General features: G+C 36.7%; 1 protein-coding gene across 1 annotated transcript in view; it reads left to right on the top strand.

Annotated features, from left to right (window-relative positions):
• The first annotated feature begins 445 nt into the window (after window positions 1-445).
• The window catches only part of chrnb3a (cholinergic receptor nicotinic beta 3 subunit a), a 28,034-nt gene continuing 14,679 nt past the window's right edge, over window positions 446-13,800 (top strand). The window contains exon 1 of the mRNA XM_038273489.1: window positions 446-838. Within this exon, the coding sequence (XP_038129417.1) occupies window positions 766-838 (73 nt within the window). The 5' untranslated portion in view covers window positions 446-765. The remainder of the gene's footprint in view (window positions 839-13,800) is intronic.

Here is a 13,800-nt window from a genome sequence, read left to right on the forward strand (position 1 = left end):
TTATAAATATCAATTTAATATGGTAAGTAATGACAATGGAAAAGAGGTTCGCTCCAGCACTTACACCTCAAAGAATTTTATCCAATATATCTTTTATCTGGACGGATGTTTATATGCATGTATTTGTAGGAAACAGTAGTTAGTGTTTATTTAGAAATATGGACTTTGTGCTTGTTCCTGTTGGAACAGTGTAGATTGACCCAGTGGTTCTGGTGCCTATCCACTTTTTGACCACCCCTCAGTGTACATTGGTTATTGCCTGGCCACCCTTACAAACATTTTCTGGCAACGCCTCTGGAATATATCAAATAAACAATCTGAATTTAAATAAGATGCAGCTTTATAGTGGAAAAATTGGTAACCCGTCCTGAAATTTCAATCACAGTCATCACATCTAGTTTAGAGCCTCCTTTCTTTACACATTAATGAAAGCATTTCCCTGTGGATGTTGCATAGATGTGTCCTCCTTCAAACTCAGTGACGGGTCTGTCCCGCCCTCAGCTCGTCGGCTCAGCTCTGGAGCAACCAAGCTGGACTCATACGCAGAAGAAGCTGCCGAGAAGCACAGCTGGTTCCGAAGTAGCGAAAAGACGGACCGACACCAGCCGCTGTTCTCCATCGCCGGGGAGGGCGCTTTGCGCGCAGCCATAAACACGCTGCCGTCCTTCATCGTTTCTTATTCAAAGCGGTGGGGATGCACCTGGGGGTCTCACATGGCCGCTGAGGAGACGCAGAACGGTAGAACATTCTGATCCATTGCTGAAGATGGGGCAAAGGATGAAGTTTGCTGCTGCGGTGCTTTGGTTCTCCTTGGCTCTTTGGGAGGCTGCCGCGCAAGGTGAGAATCTGGAAAGGAAATCCTGATGTAAACTGATGAAAGTGATTTGACAATAGATGAGGGAAGGTGGGGAAATAGACTTGGAGTCGCTCTTTGCAACCCATCACATCAGGCTTATTATTAAAACCAATTAGAGAGCATTTAAAATATTCAGTCTAGTGCGCACTTTATATAGGGTTTACGACTGAATGGACGTTTTGAAATTATACTTTATCATCGAGCTAGGAAGCGGGACAATACGCTGGGGTCAGTGAACAGGACCGCGTTCATCTTTTATTAAAGAGTGAGTTCACAGCGCCCCCCGAGGGACGTGGGACACATGATGAGCTGAGAGGAGAACTGTTGCGGAACAATAACAGACAATTCAACAAAGGAGGGGAATGAAATCCCTCATATAATAAAGAGATTCATCTCTCAAACGCTTTATTATGAGAAAAGAGAGGCAGGATTCCCTGTCTTCTGGAGGTTAGACTTACTTATGAGCTTACAGATTCATTTTATAAAGAAAATAGCCTGTCATTTAAAAACTGCAGGTAGATATAGGCCCACTTAGTTGTGAAAAATATCAACATGTATCTCTTTTAAGCAAAACATTTTTAATTTACTCAAGTTACAGTTGCCTCACTGCACCCAATTAACTTACAGTTGAGTTGTATTATAAAGTAGTCAAATATTGTTTCTGTTGTTTTTTCTCTCCCAATTTTGTCTTTTTTTTCTATATCTTCATTTTTTTACATTGGTCCAAGATTGTCTAGAGTCCGGGAATCTTGATTAGATGTGACCCCAATCCCTTTACAAAATACATTCCTGATTAGTTTACATTTGTCTGATTCATCTGCCTTAGGTATGCATGCCTTGGTTTTGTCCACTTTTATTGTTTTTTCTTTTTTCTGTGTTCTTTATTCAATTTTGTCTTATTGTCATCAAAAAACAAAAGTTATTTGAAAAAAACAGTACGGTGTATTTTATTTTAAGGTTAGGGTTTGAAAAGTGGGTGCTTTAAACAGTGATTTCATGTGTTTTTTTTTTGTTTGTTTTTTTTGGTTTTTTGTGTTTTTTTATTAAGTGTTTCTTGAATCCACATGATATTTAAGTCACATATTTCAATTACATCAAGTCTGGGCTTTGGCTCAACTTTGGACTTTTAGTTTCTTATTTCTCATTCATTTAAAGTTTATATTGTTATCTGTAACATTGAGTGGTGAAAATCACATTCTTTATTACATTGTTAAATCCTTTACCACATTCATAAGCTCCTATTCCTCTTTTGTGGGGAAAGACCATACCCACCAAGAGCACATATGTTGTTAAAAAGGCCAAGCTGTCTTCGAAAAGCTAATTTGTGATATCACTCTGAAAAACAAACATGTAAATTTAGAGAAAAAATACTGACAGCTACAGACACCAGCATTTTACCATAAATTTAAATAATCTTTACCATAAGTTGTTCTGACAGTAGTTTGCTATCAAAGTAAATACAGTACAGCTACTGTAACGAAAATGGTAAAATACAGGTGAATTGAACTGCTGGTAGTTTACTGTAAATTTACATTGGAAACTGTCATTTATTTTAAATGAAGTTTACTGTTAATTACTGTTATTTAATTATATACTGGTATCTGTAGCTGGCAGTATATAAAGGTAGGTTTAGTCTTACTACTGCATTTACGTACTTTATTACTTTATTGAAAGCTACTGCAAAATTGTATTCTTAGTTTTAGAGAAACATAATGCACTCACATTAACTGGATTTTTGGGCTTTATACATAATTTGTTAGCAACAAGTAGTATTGGTAGAATCATAATCATAGTATTCTACTTAGTGTAGGCATGCCTCATGAATTAGACTCACTGGAATTTGAGGAATTACACTTTGTTGTTTCTTAAATAATCTTTAACGGACTCCTTTTTTACAATCTTTAAGATGCATGACACTTACTATACTGCCACCTGTGGTCAAACAAAGACCTGCAGCAATCTTCTGCTCATTCTCGTAGCTCCTACCTGACAAGATTTGTTTGTATTTTTTTTTTTTTTTACTTTTTTCACCTTAGCTAGAGTTGCCATTGATGTCTGCATAGATTAAGGAGTAAATATTAATACTGTTCTGCACTTACAAAATATAAGATGAAGGCCCGCTGGCAAATTTAAACCGGTTTCAACATCTGGTGTTAGACAATCCTGTACAGCATGGACAAGTGTATGTCAGAAAAACATATCTAAAGAGGGATAAAACTTGTAATTCATGCTTTCAATGTTCATTGAAATTGGTCATCAATAGTTTGATGACAAGGGATATGCAATGTGCAATGTGATTTTTGCTAATACCCTTTTCTTATTCTCTAACCTTGGGGTACCAAGTATATTATAAAGTTAACAGTCATAACTAGGACTGGGCACTTAATTGCATTTTAAATATTATAGCAATTTAGAAAAATGCAGTTTTCATATTGCAGAGGCACTAAACTTTTAGTCACAATACATTTAACAAGATTAAGAAACTGTATTTCTCCCTTAGGTGGCAGTAAAAGGATTAAAGCTGGTATGCTGTCACACCAAAGGGAAAAGAGAGTTGGAGCTAGCAACTAGATCTATGCTATATAGTAGAAGAAGAACTGTTTCAAGCAAATTTTACAGTAAAGTCCTGCAACACTGGATTCTGGACGAGAAGGATTTCAAGGTTAAGAAAAACCTGAAACCCTGCAGTAAAGCATCGCCATGCTTTTGCTTAGTGCAAAAGAAAATGGCAAAAAAAAAATTGCAGTTGAAATATTGGTTGAAAAAAACACATTTTGATCTTTGGCAAAATTGTTCAGTCCTAGTCATAACTGACTGTTGAATACCAACATTTAAACTGGATCTTTCATTTGGTCCTGGAACCCAGTATATTTTTGGTCCAATATAAATAACATATATAAACCTGCAATAAAATAAAAAGAAACTAAAAAACCAACAAAAAATAATTTCAATACTATACCAGAATTTTTTTTCATTAATAGGGAATCAGCTGTAATTAATATTAAAAATCGTATTGTGTTTTTTATACTTGGCTAGTGGGAACAATGGCGGCTCTATCAGTTGCATTGTATATTTTTTACTGTGGTTGATTGGCATTTGGTACCGTTGCCTAGCAACCAACATTCTACCTAGAACTCTTAGGCTGATATGGAAAAATGGCTTTCAGAAACATTCTAACAGCGAAACAGGCTTTAGAAATGCTTCAAAATATTGATGATAGCGATTTAGATGGAGAGGGATACACCGATGAGGAGGACTGGTCGCTAGGGAGCGGCTCAGATTCTGACAGCGAGTCAGACGATGATCGCCCAGCCCCGGCAAAATGCAGATATATGGGTGACCCATCAGACAATAGGGAAACTTTTGTTAAAGTTTTGGATAGTACTGATCACAACCCAGGCAGTGCACTCAGTGGCCCAAAAGCCAAACCAAAGCCCATGGTCTACTATAATCACACACAGGTTAGCGTGGATGTGTTGGATCAGATGATTAGAAAGTATTCTTTAAAAGCTCCAATGCAGAATTGGCTTGTGGCTATATTTTACAATCTCCTGGAGATAGCAGCTATAAACATGTTGGTTTTGTTTGAACGTTACTGTCTCAGCTTTGTAAGTGTCAGAGCTGCACAAAAAATGCTGATATGATGTTTGTCATAAATCTGAAAAGGTAGTGTGCGGGAAATGTGTGGGGGTAATCAATCAATTTCTGCAGATAAAATTGTAATTCTAAACTTTTAACCTGTGTGGTAAAACAGTCTTATTTATTTTACAGATTTATTTTTAATACAAATTTAAACCACAAATAATAATAGCATACAATACAGCCTTAAAAAATATATATATATATATTAGACCTGTTCTAAGGTGTACCTATCCACAATGAGTTTATATTGCACACTAGAACCATTTAAGTTAATGAGATTATCACTACTCATGCATTCCATTGGGAAAATGTCACCTGTCCAATTGACAGCCAGTGGGAGTTCTAGTATCAGAATTCTGGGAGTCCTGGTGTTAAAAACACGAACACACACACAATTGCATATGCTCTCTTTTACCTTCTAGACTGAAATATTTGATTAGAATCCTCAGCCAAACTAAGTCCCTAAAGGAGCTACTTACTTTATTTTCTCTCACATTGAAAGTACACTTATCAGTGTTTCTGAGTTCCAGTCACACTGAGACCGATGTGAGCCTCTGGTGCAACGTCAAATGGAAAATGAGTTGTCCACACATAAATGCAAGCAAGTGTCAAAAAAGCTCATCAGATAGCTTTAATGGCTTTAATGAGTAGGACATTTACGCAAAAGAGAAGGACATGCAGTACATGTTAACTTATTCATCAAACTCTTCCCAATTCAAGTCAGAATTAAGGTGCAACAATCTTCTCAATCCACAAAGATAAATACAATTTGTCAAGCTCAGAACATAAGGATCCAGTATTCAAAGTGGACAGTTAGATTTCTCAAAACATTTACTGAAAACTGAACAAGAGTGAGCAGCATCGGTGTCTAAGGCAGGAACCTCTGCGGATGGAGACAGCAGGTTAGTGACCACACCTTGCTGGGAGTGGATGATAACGAATGTGTGAGTCACTAACCTGGTGTTATAGTTCAGTCTGAGCCCAGAGGGTGAGGATGGTTCCAGCCGGCCGGCTACCAAACGACGCTGATGCATTGGTGGTCGGAGGACAGGCAGGAGATCAAAACCGCGCAGGCGAATGTAAGAAGATAATCTAGAGGGCGAAGCCAAAGCCGATGTCAGTGACATGATCAGTAGTCAGAGCCAGGATGTCAGAGATCCAGTGAGGTCCCGATGGAGAATCCAGGACGGAGTCGGGTCACAGTTCCAGGTACGATACACAGACAGGCAGTGAGAGGAGTCAGAAGAAAGGTCAGGCAAACAGATCAGACAGAACAGTCAGTCTCATAGGTCGGGAGGCAGAATGGTTAGGATCAGGTAATCAGAAATACAGGAACACTAGAACAATTCTCAACAACATCTCTTAAATAATCTGGCACTGATGACTGGTATGAAGGCTGGTTAAATAGAGACTAATGCAGGTGGATTAGATAAGCAGGTAATGAGAACTCGCCGGAGCTAAGCAGGTGTGAGAAATAAGTGATCAGACAACACATCAGTACCAAGATCATGATAAAAATACATTCTTTTGTTCATTTTTCAGAAAGAAAGAGAGGGTATTCCTGTTGAAACCAGCACAGCCTTGTTTGTTTTACTTCAGCCTTTCGTCTCTGGTTGACACGTTGATGCCACACAATTCCTTTCATTGGCCTGAAACATTTCAGTATCAGGGATAATGCATCTTTCTGCTTCTGGAAAGATATATTTTTGTGGTTTTGTGAATTTACGTACACATCTCGCAACAATTCATCTTGCTTGCAAAGTAAGAAACACGTGCCTTTTCTTAAACATAAGCAGACAATGTAATTATGACAAAGAAAGCAAAAACAGAGAAATATTTTGTCTTCTTACTGACAAACAATTGGTAGCTCTTGTTGGTTACTGTTATGTTCTGCTCCTTGTAACAAAGGCTACATTCCTTATTCTGGTTTTGTAATTACAATTAGTATGATACCCTCTAAATACATTGGTTTAAGAATTTCTGAATTCAATGTTACCCACTGACTATACATTTAGCCTTTGATGAGATGTCTTTTTCTACAAATTCCCATTACCAGTTGATGAGCAACTGCCTTAATTTTCTGGATTGGCTTGATTTTCAGAATTCATGTCAACTGAACCCTTCCCACCACTATGTACTGTCTAAGTACCCCATCCTGCACCTCCAAAATGTTTTAACTTTAGGACTTTCTGCTCTCTTCTCCATTCAAAATAAACCACATGGAAACCTTTCATACACAAATAAGTATTTTTTTTTGTCAGGCAAATACAGAAGAGAGTACCAGAAAAGCAAAACTGATAAAGTTAGGAGAAACCTTAAATGCAAGTTTTAAAGTTGTATTTTACACATTAGAGTCCAAAATGTTATCTAGGTAAAGTTTTATATCCTCTACGAAAACGTTAAAAGGCATTTTTTATTGTTTTACTCTAAAACCTTCAAAGAAACAGAATAAAGTTGAGAGGAAATGGCGTTGCAGCATGCATGTTTGCAAATAAGGTCAGCAACACAAAACAAGCTATTGTCCACTGTCACTACATGCTCATCCAGGTGGAGTTTTTACAAGTCAGTGACTCAATATAATCTCCTGTGTTCCCTTAAAAAAAAAAACATTTTAAGATCATTCATTATGATTTGATTGAAATTACTAAATTCTGCCTTGAAATGATATTTGTGGTAATTAGCATTATATAAGTAAACAGAATTGAAACTGTATTAAAAATCTATTGTATTTATTTACAATTCATTTCAATTCAAAAATTCTTTAATGATCCCAATTGGAAATTAATTGTCAAAAAATGTCTAGATGTTCATAGAGGGTGGGATCTTCTGTAGTGGTATGTCTTCCCCTGGATCTGGAGAATCCTTTTACTGAAGACACTCTGTTGTTAGCAGTATTTTGAAGTGGATGTTAAAGGTTGTTAATAATGTTTTTCATTTTATGGAGAATTAATCTCTGTGTAATCTTCTCTGGAGATTCTTTTCATAAGATGCTATTGTTTTGAATTGAATCATCTCATTTCTTTTATTCATATTCAGGATAAGATGATTGTTGCCACACCAAGCTGCAAAGCAGCTTCCATTTCCCTTTACTAATCTGACATCAATCTTTGAGGCAACCCATCACTGCAGAGTCACCAGAGTATGTCTGGAGATGACAGGACTCTTACAAAGCAAAACTTACAAAGCAAATCGGCTTTGCAAATTTTGATTTTATAAAGAAATCACAATTCTGACAGTGCTGTCTGGCTGTCAAAATGGCAGTGGGTTTATTGAAGCAGGTATGTGATGGCATCTTCAAATCTGTGACGATAAGCAGACTACAAGGGTTCCTCATATTTGCTCTGGGACCTTCCTGATGTGGTATTTGGGATGTTGAGGACTGTTGGCAGAGTTTTCTTTGGTACCGCAACAAAGCAAAGGTCTTCGCTATATGAGGTGCTGAAATGTGTTATCAACATTGATCTTGCCAATTACAGTCAAACTAAATGGCACCAAAATCAACAATTTTGGGCTATTATGTAAAAAAAAAACATTTCTTTATATCTACTAAAAGTGAAATCCATAGATATTTAAGACAACAATATATCTTACATTTATGTATTAGATTAAGGTTAAATGCTGTTTACTGTATATGAGCAGCAGGACTGCACTCTAACTAAATTGCTTATCTGATTTTGATTTTTGTATGTTTTGTTATGAAATAAGCAAAAAGTGTCTCAGTTCTCCTCCCCATATATTTTCACTGCCTGTATGTGGCAGTATATGATGATTTTATTTGGACATATGTTTAGATATAGTTGGTTTCATACTATTTTTCCTCAGAATATTTTTATTGAATTTTCATTTTAACATACAACATTGCACACTGTGATGTTTACATCCAAGTCTAGAGTGTACAGGAAAAAGAAAAAAAAAAATCAAAATGTGAAAGCAACACCACAAAAACAAAACCCCTAACCCATACCAGCAGTAACAGTTATAGTATAGTCGGTCCCTGTTCCTGGATAACACCAAAGACTTAAAACCCAACCGGAATTCAAATTTAAACATAGGTAGGAAGGTAGACAGCGAAACATCTTCATTTCAATTTATAGTGATGGAAGTACTTCAAAAAGGGTCCCCACACAGTAAAAAAGTTTTCTACTGAGTTAGTTATTGAGTAGCGAATTTTCTCGAGAGTAAGGCATGACATAACATCTTTGAGCCACTGAGCATGGGTGGGCGGGGCAGCATCCTTCCATCTCATCAGAACAGCTCGCCGAGCCAGCAGGGAGGTGAAAGACACAACACGACATTGAGTTGGTGAGAGGCGGGTGCTAGGTTTCATACTATTTATTTATTACTTCCTATATTATTAAAATGTAAATTACTATGACTTTTTTTTTTACTAATTCTGTCAAGGTTGTGGTTCTGTCAAGTTTTACTTTGCTCCATGTTTTCTAGTTTTATTGGTTTAATTCCTATTTTGTTGTATTTTCTGGATATATTTGAGTTCTAAGATTTTTATTTGTTGCCCTCTTGTGTTGGTCTTCTTTTTCTAGCTCCTTCCCAGACTGCTCTGTTCACCCCTGCTCCCAATCTGGTCGTTTGTTCTCTCTTTGTTCAGTCTCCCATAAATACACTCCTCGTGCAGTTCCTCAGTGCTGGTTCCTCGTCTAACATCGTCTTACTTTGTCCTTCCTTATCTTACCCTGGCTCCTTGTGATTGTTTCCCCCTGATGTCTCCATGGTTCTGGTTTATTTTACATTTTTAAGTTGGATTTTTGGATTTGTTGGATTCCTGCCTTTGTCACCCATAAAATCTTCAAGAAACTCACCCCTGCCTCCCTGCCTCTGCATTTGGGTCCAAAACCACAACCAAACCTTGACACATTCATATGTGGAATTTAAATGTTAGAAGCAGAGAAGAACTTAGCCCACCCCAAGGCCCATTATGCAGCTACTTTTTACTTTATTAAGTCAATTAACTCTAATATATACATTACTTAGACATGCAATCGCTCCTAAAATGTGTAGGTAGATCTTTCTTATTGCTCTGTAAATAAATTAGCAGCGTGGGATGTTTATCAAAGGTTATCTTGCTATGCTTGGAACAGTTTCATGAAGACACAAGTCTAGTGTTCCATTACAGTTTGTGTATTGGTAAAAAGGATTTAAATTCAGGTCAACAATACTTCTTTAATATGAAAAAACTGTTTTCATTTCCCCTGATGGATTAAAAAAAGATCTGTTTCTGGTACATCTCTGTGGCATTTCTTGTTGTGTTTCTGTGTGGAACAGATGTGGCAGTGTCAAGGTGATGGTACTACTGTGTCCCCACATGGGGTGTTTTAGATTGAGAAGCAGGCAGGAGGGAATAGTGCCTGCTGGGCCTCTCCTGCATCTCTGTCCTTCACCAACAAAGCTTTGTCTTTCCCAGACTCCACTCAAGCTCTTTAATATTCCTGCTGAGGTCTTTCATGCAGGAAGTGGATGCAGACAGTCATGCTTTAATGCATCATAATTTTCCAACAGAGATTCGACCATTGGCCCCCCAACCATCAAAGTGCTCATCCTAATCAATACTTTCCTCTATATCTAAACCATGCACATATTTGCACTCTGCCTATCTGCTTCACTCTAATGGAAGAAGCTGGCTTTTGCAGCTAAATGCAGACCTTTGACTAATGGGACTCTTGTGTTTTTGTTTGTGAGGATCTCAAAACAAGGCTACAGTACATCCTGTATTTTTACATAGATGGTTCCAGATGAACAAGAGAGCAAATGCCCCATTTTAGCTCTTTGTAAACTGTACGATTCTGATGCAATGAATGGAAACATAGCCTGTACTTTAACTTTTTATTTTCTGCACACTGCATAGAAGGCAATACTCTGACAATTAAAGGTCCTTACATGTTTTACTTTACTAGAATTTGTAAAAACTAATTCTAGAGTCAAATGTGAGGAAAATTTGTATACAACTTTGGTGAAAATGAACTTTGCAAGCTATTGTATTTGGAAGAGAGAAAAAAAATTACCACACAACTATGTGAGGAGAAAAAAAATACTACTGTATGTTTAGCTGTTGATGTTCAGAGGGTTCTGTAAGCTGTTGATTTATCTCAAGGTTTTTCCATATTTTTCCAAGGTGAAATAATTATGGAATAGACAACATTATGGACAATTTAAAGTAAAAAAATCAGTTACTCAAATTTGACTTTATAGCAGATTCTCCTTATTCCACACTGGATCAGAACTACTGCATACCCACAATTACAGTGTACAAATACAGTATATGCATATACCAACATTTATATTTGGCTTTATGCTTTTTTTTGTTGCCATCAACCCTCTTCTGTCTGGATAAACAGAGCTAATATCGATTGCTTGTAAAAAGTGTTTTATGTCACTCCCATACTCTCTCTGTTAAGTTATTTAGTTTTTTAAAGATAATTCCTTATTTAATTAATCATACATGTTTTGGAATTTTTTTTTATCAAATTGCAGTTTAAATAGAAGTTTTTCCTTATTTTGGTCTGGGAAGTGAACTGGGTTTGCTTCAACTTTTGCATGCCTTGCACCTATAGACTAATATACTAATCTCTTTAAATTATTTGGTTTTCTGAGTCTTATGAGCTCCTAGTCTCCTTTTCTGAGGCCCATAGAAGCTCATTTAACCTCAGTAGTCACGAGCAAACAAACCTTTTTAAGGTTGAAGGGTGGCAAAATACTGATAGAAAATGGGATAAAAAAGCACACAAGCTGTTATTTATTTTCATATAATTCTACATTTTTTACTTTTTTGTGTAATCTTAACTGTTTTGGTTTAAACATATCCACAATAAATCCCTGGTAATACATTAAGTTTTGCTTTGATAAAAATAAGATAAAACTATACATTTGACCAACTTCTTAAACAACTGATTTTTTTTTATTTTTTGACACCTGTTTTCAATATGTCTGTAAACCTCTGACCAGTACTGTTTACACCATATCTCTCTGTGGTTAAGTTCTTAAACCCATAGTACAGCATCATCTAGCTATGCACATAGCATTAAGATGTGATCCCTAAGATCATTAACAGTATATATTCAAAATCAACTAGTTATAGCTTATTCATCAGGCTGTTAAAGGCTCCAATTGAAGAAGCTGATTACACCAAAGGAGGTATAGCTGAATTTACCACATAAATATAGTTTTTAATACTTAATTCTCAATACTAGAACTTAGTAGCAGCTATTAAAAAGCTGTTTTTTATTCATTTAGGGTAGATTTCCCTAATTTACTTGATTTGGCTTTTGTTTGGAACAACAGACATCTGCATGCAGCTGATGATCTTACATAAAAGTTGAAAGATTTGTAGTCCTGTTACTGAGTTCAATGATATAATATGTTGGTGATTATATTTCCGATTAACCTACCGCTGCTTTGAGTGTCTGTCGCTGAATCTTTCTGAGATTTTGTCAATTTTTATATAAATTACTTGACAGAGTATTTGATGGACTGCATTACAAAGACACCTCGGGGAAGGGATTCAATGTAACACAAACACCTTTGGTTACTACCAGATGGAAAGACCTAAATGGATAAATCCCAGTGCTCAAAAGATTGATGGAGTCATTACATTTTTATACCTTGTACCTGAAATTAAGCTTTAGGCCTCAATGGTGTGTTCCATTCTGGCAGCACCTGAGCCCCAGTTACCTTTTTAAGCCTTTTGAAAGAGTTGGCTTTTAAGATGAATCAAACCATGTCTTTTGTTCAAATGCAAAGGGAAATGGGAATTTTCTTCTTACTATAAGTTTTGGTGTCTGTTCTCTGTCCTTTTGCCCCAGTTTATGTATCTTTCAGCCTCTGTCCTTCCTCCTCATCCTCTTTGTCACATATATTGAGGAATAGCTTTGGGTCAGTCTGTCTCTCTCCCTCCCTTATCAGCTTTCACCGCTGCTCTGAAGCATTCCCCTTATTTCAAAGGCTGTTGCATTAATCTTCCCTTCTGTCGTCCGTCGCCCTCTGTTGCAACGCAGCACTACAGGCTGTGCCAAACACCACTTTCTTATGTGGAAAAATGCCTCAAGCTCTGTCATCACTGAGAAAGGCTCTTGTGTTGCTCAAGTACAGATGCCAGATACTGCTCTGGGCATCCAGCCAATATGGCTGCCATTTTCATCTGAATTCTATGTAATGAGTAACATAGTTGTCTTAAACTGTTTGCCAGGACATGTCAGTATCAGAAAAAAAAAAAAAAAATTAATTACTTACTGAATTGTTCATGAAAAATATTAAAGGAAAAAAAAATCAGTGTCTACAGTTAATACTGCATGTTTTTTCTACTTTTAGGTAATCAGTAAAGTTACACCAGGCTGAATGTTGGATCATGTTTTTGCAGGATCTTTTCTGTGATACACCAGCTTTAAGAACCGAACACTCTCAGCTGTTTGTAATAATCGGCGACTGGACTGGTGCAATCAGAATGCTGTGGCCTTGTTTTGCCGTTTCCAACGGGTGTCAATTTTTAAAAAAAATGCACAAAGCTCTTTCAGCTATTTTATCTCCCCAGTGAATTATCTGTCCGAGGTGATTGTGTCAGCATGATCATTTTGTTGGCCTCCAGAGCTTGGATGTATCTGTTGGGCCATGACCAGCCATCAGTCTGATGTTGACTCTTAATCTACGTCTGTGTTTGTTGCCTGGCTGGCTCTGAGGACATGACCTCATATCCAAACACGTCTTTCTGAGAAGGGAAAGAATTTGTTATGTTAATCACAATTGAACATTTCGAAATTATATATACAGTGGTGTGGAAAAAGTGTTTCCTTCTCCATTTCTTTTTTTTTTTTTTGCATCTTTGTTACACTTAGGTATTTTACAAAATTAAACATTTTTAACTATTAGTAAATTAATACAAATTGCAGTTCTTTAATTATGGTATGTATTATTTTGGGGTGGGAGGAATTTAAACTTACATCACTGTGTGAAAAAAATTATAGCTCCAATGTTAAAAAATAAATTGACTGGTGACTTAACAAAATAAATGTGGGTGTGGAGTTTGAGTTGGTTATTCTACAACTTAAAGATCCTTTCATCGAGAAAGAAATAGGTTTGCTGTTTTTGATATTAAGGGTGCCAGACAGTTTTCAAATGACCTTAGGTTAAGTGAAGGGAGGGAACCACATCTTTTTTAGGTCTTCTCCTGCATGGCCAGATAGTACTTGATATATGTACAGTTCATGTTTTGCATTAAAAAGCTTGTAGTCTTGCACGACTGCTTGAAATTGTTTTTAAAAACCTGGTTGTAGGCTAGAGTGTTGATCTTGAGTCCA

This window comes from Cyprinodon tularosa, unplaced genomic scaffold (assembly GCF_016077235.1).
Source record: "Cyprinodon tularosa strain WSP-4 unplaced genomic scaffold, ASM1607723v1 ctg873, whole genome shotgun sequence".
Taxonomy (NCBI): domain Eukaryota; kingdom Metazoa; phylum Chordata; class Actinopteri; order Cyprinodontiformes; family Cyprinodontidae; genus Cyprinodon; species Cyprinodon tularosa.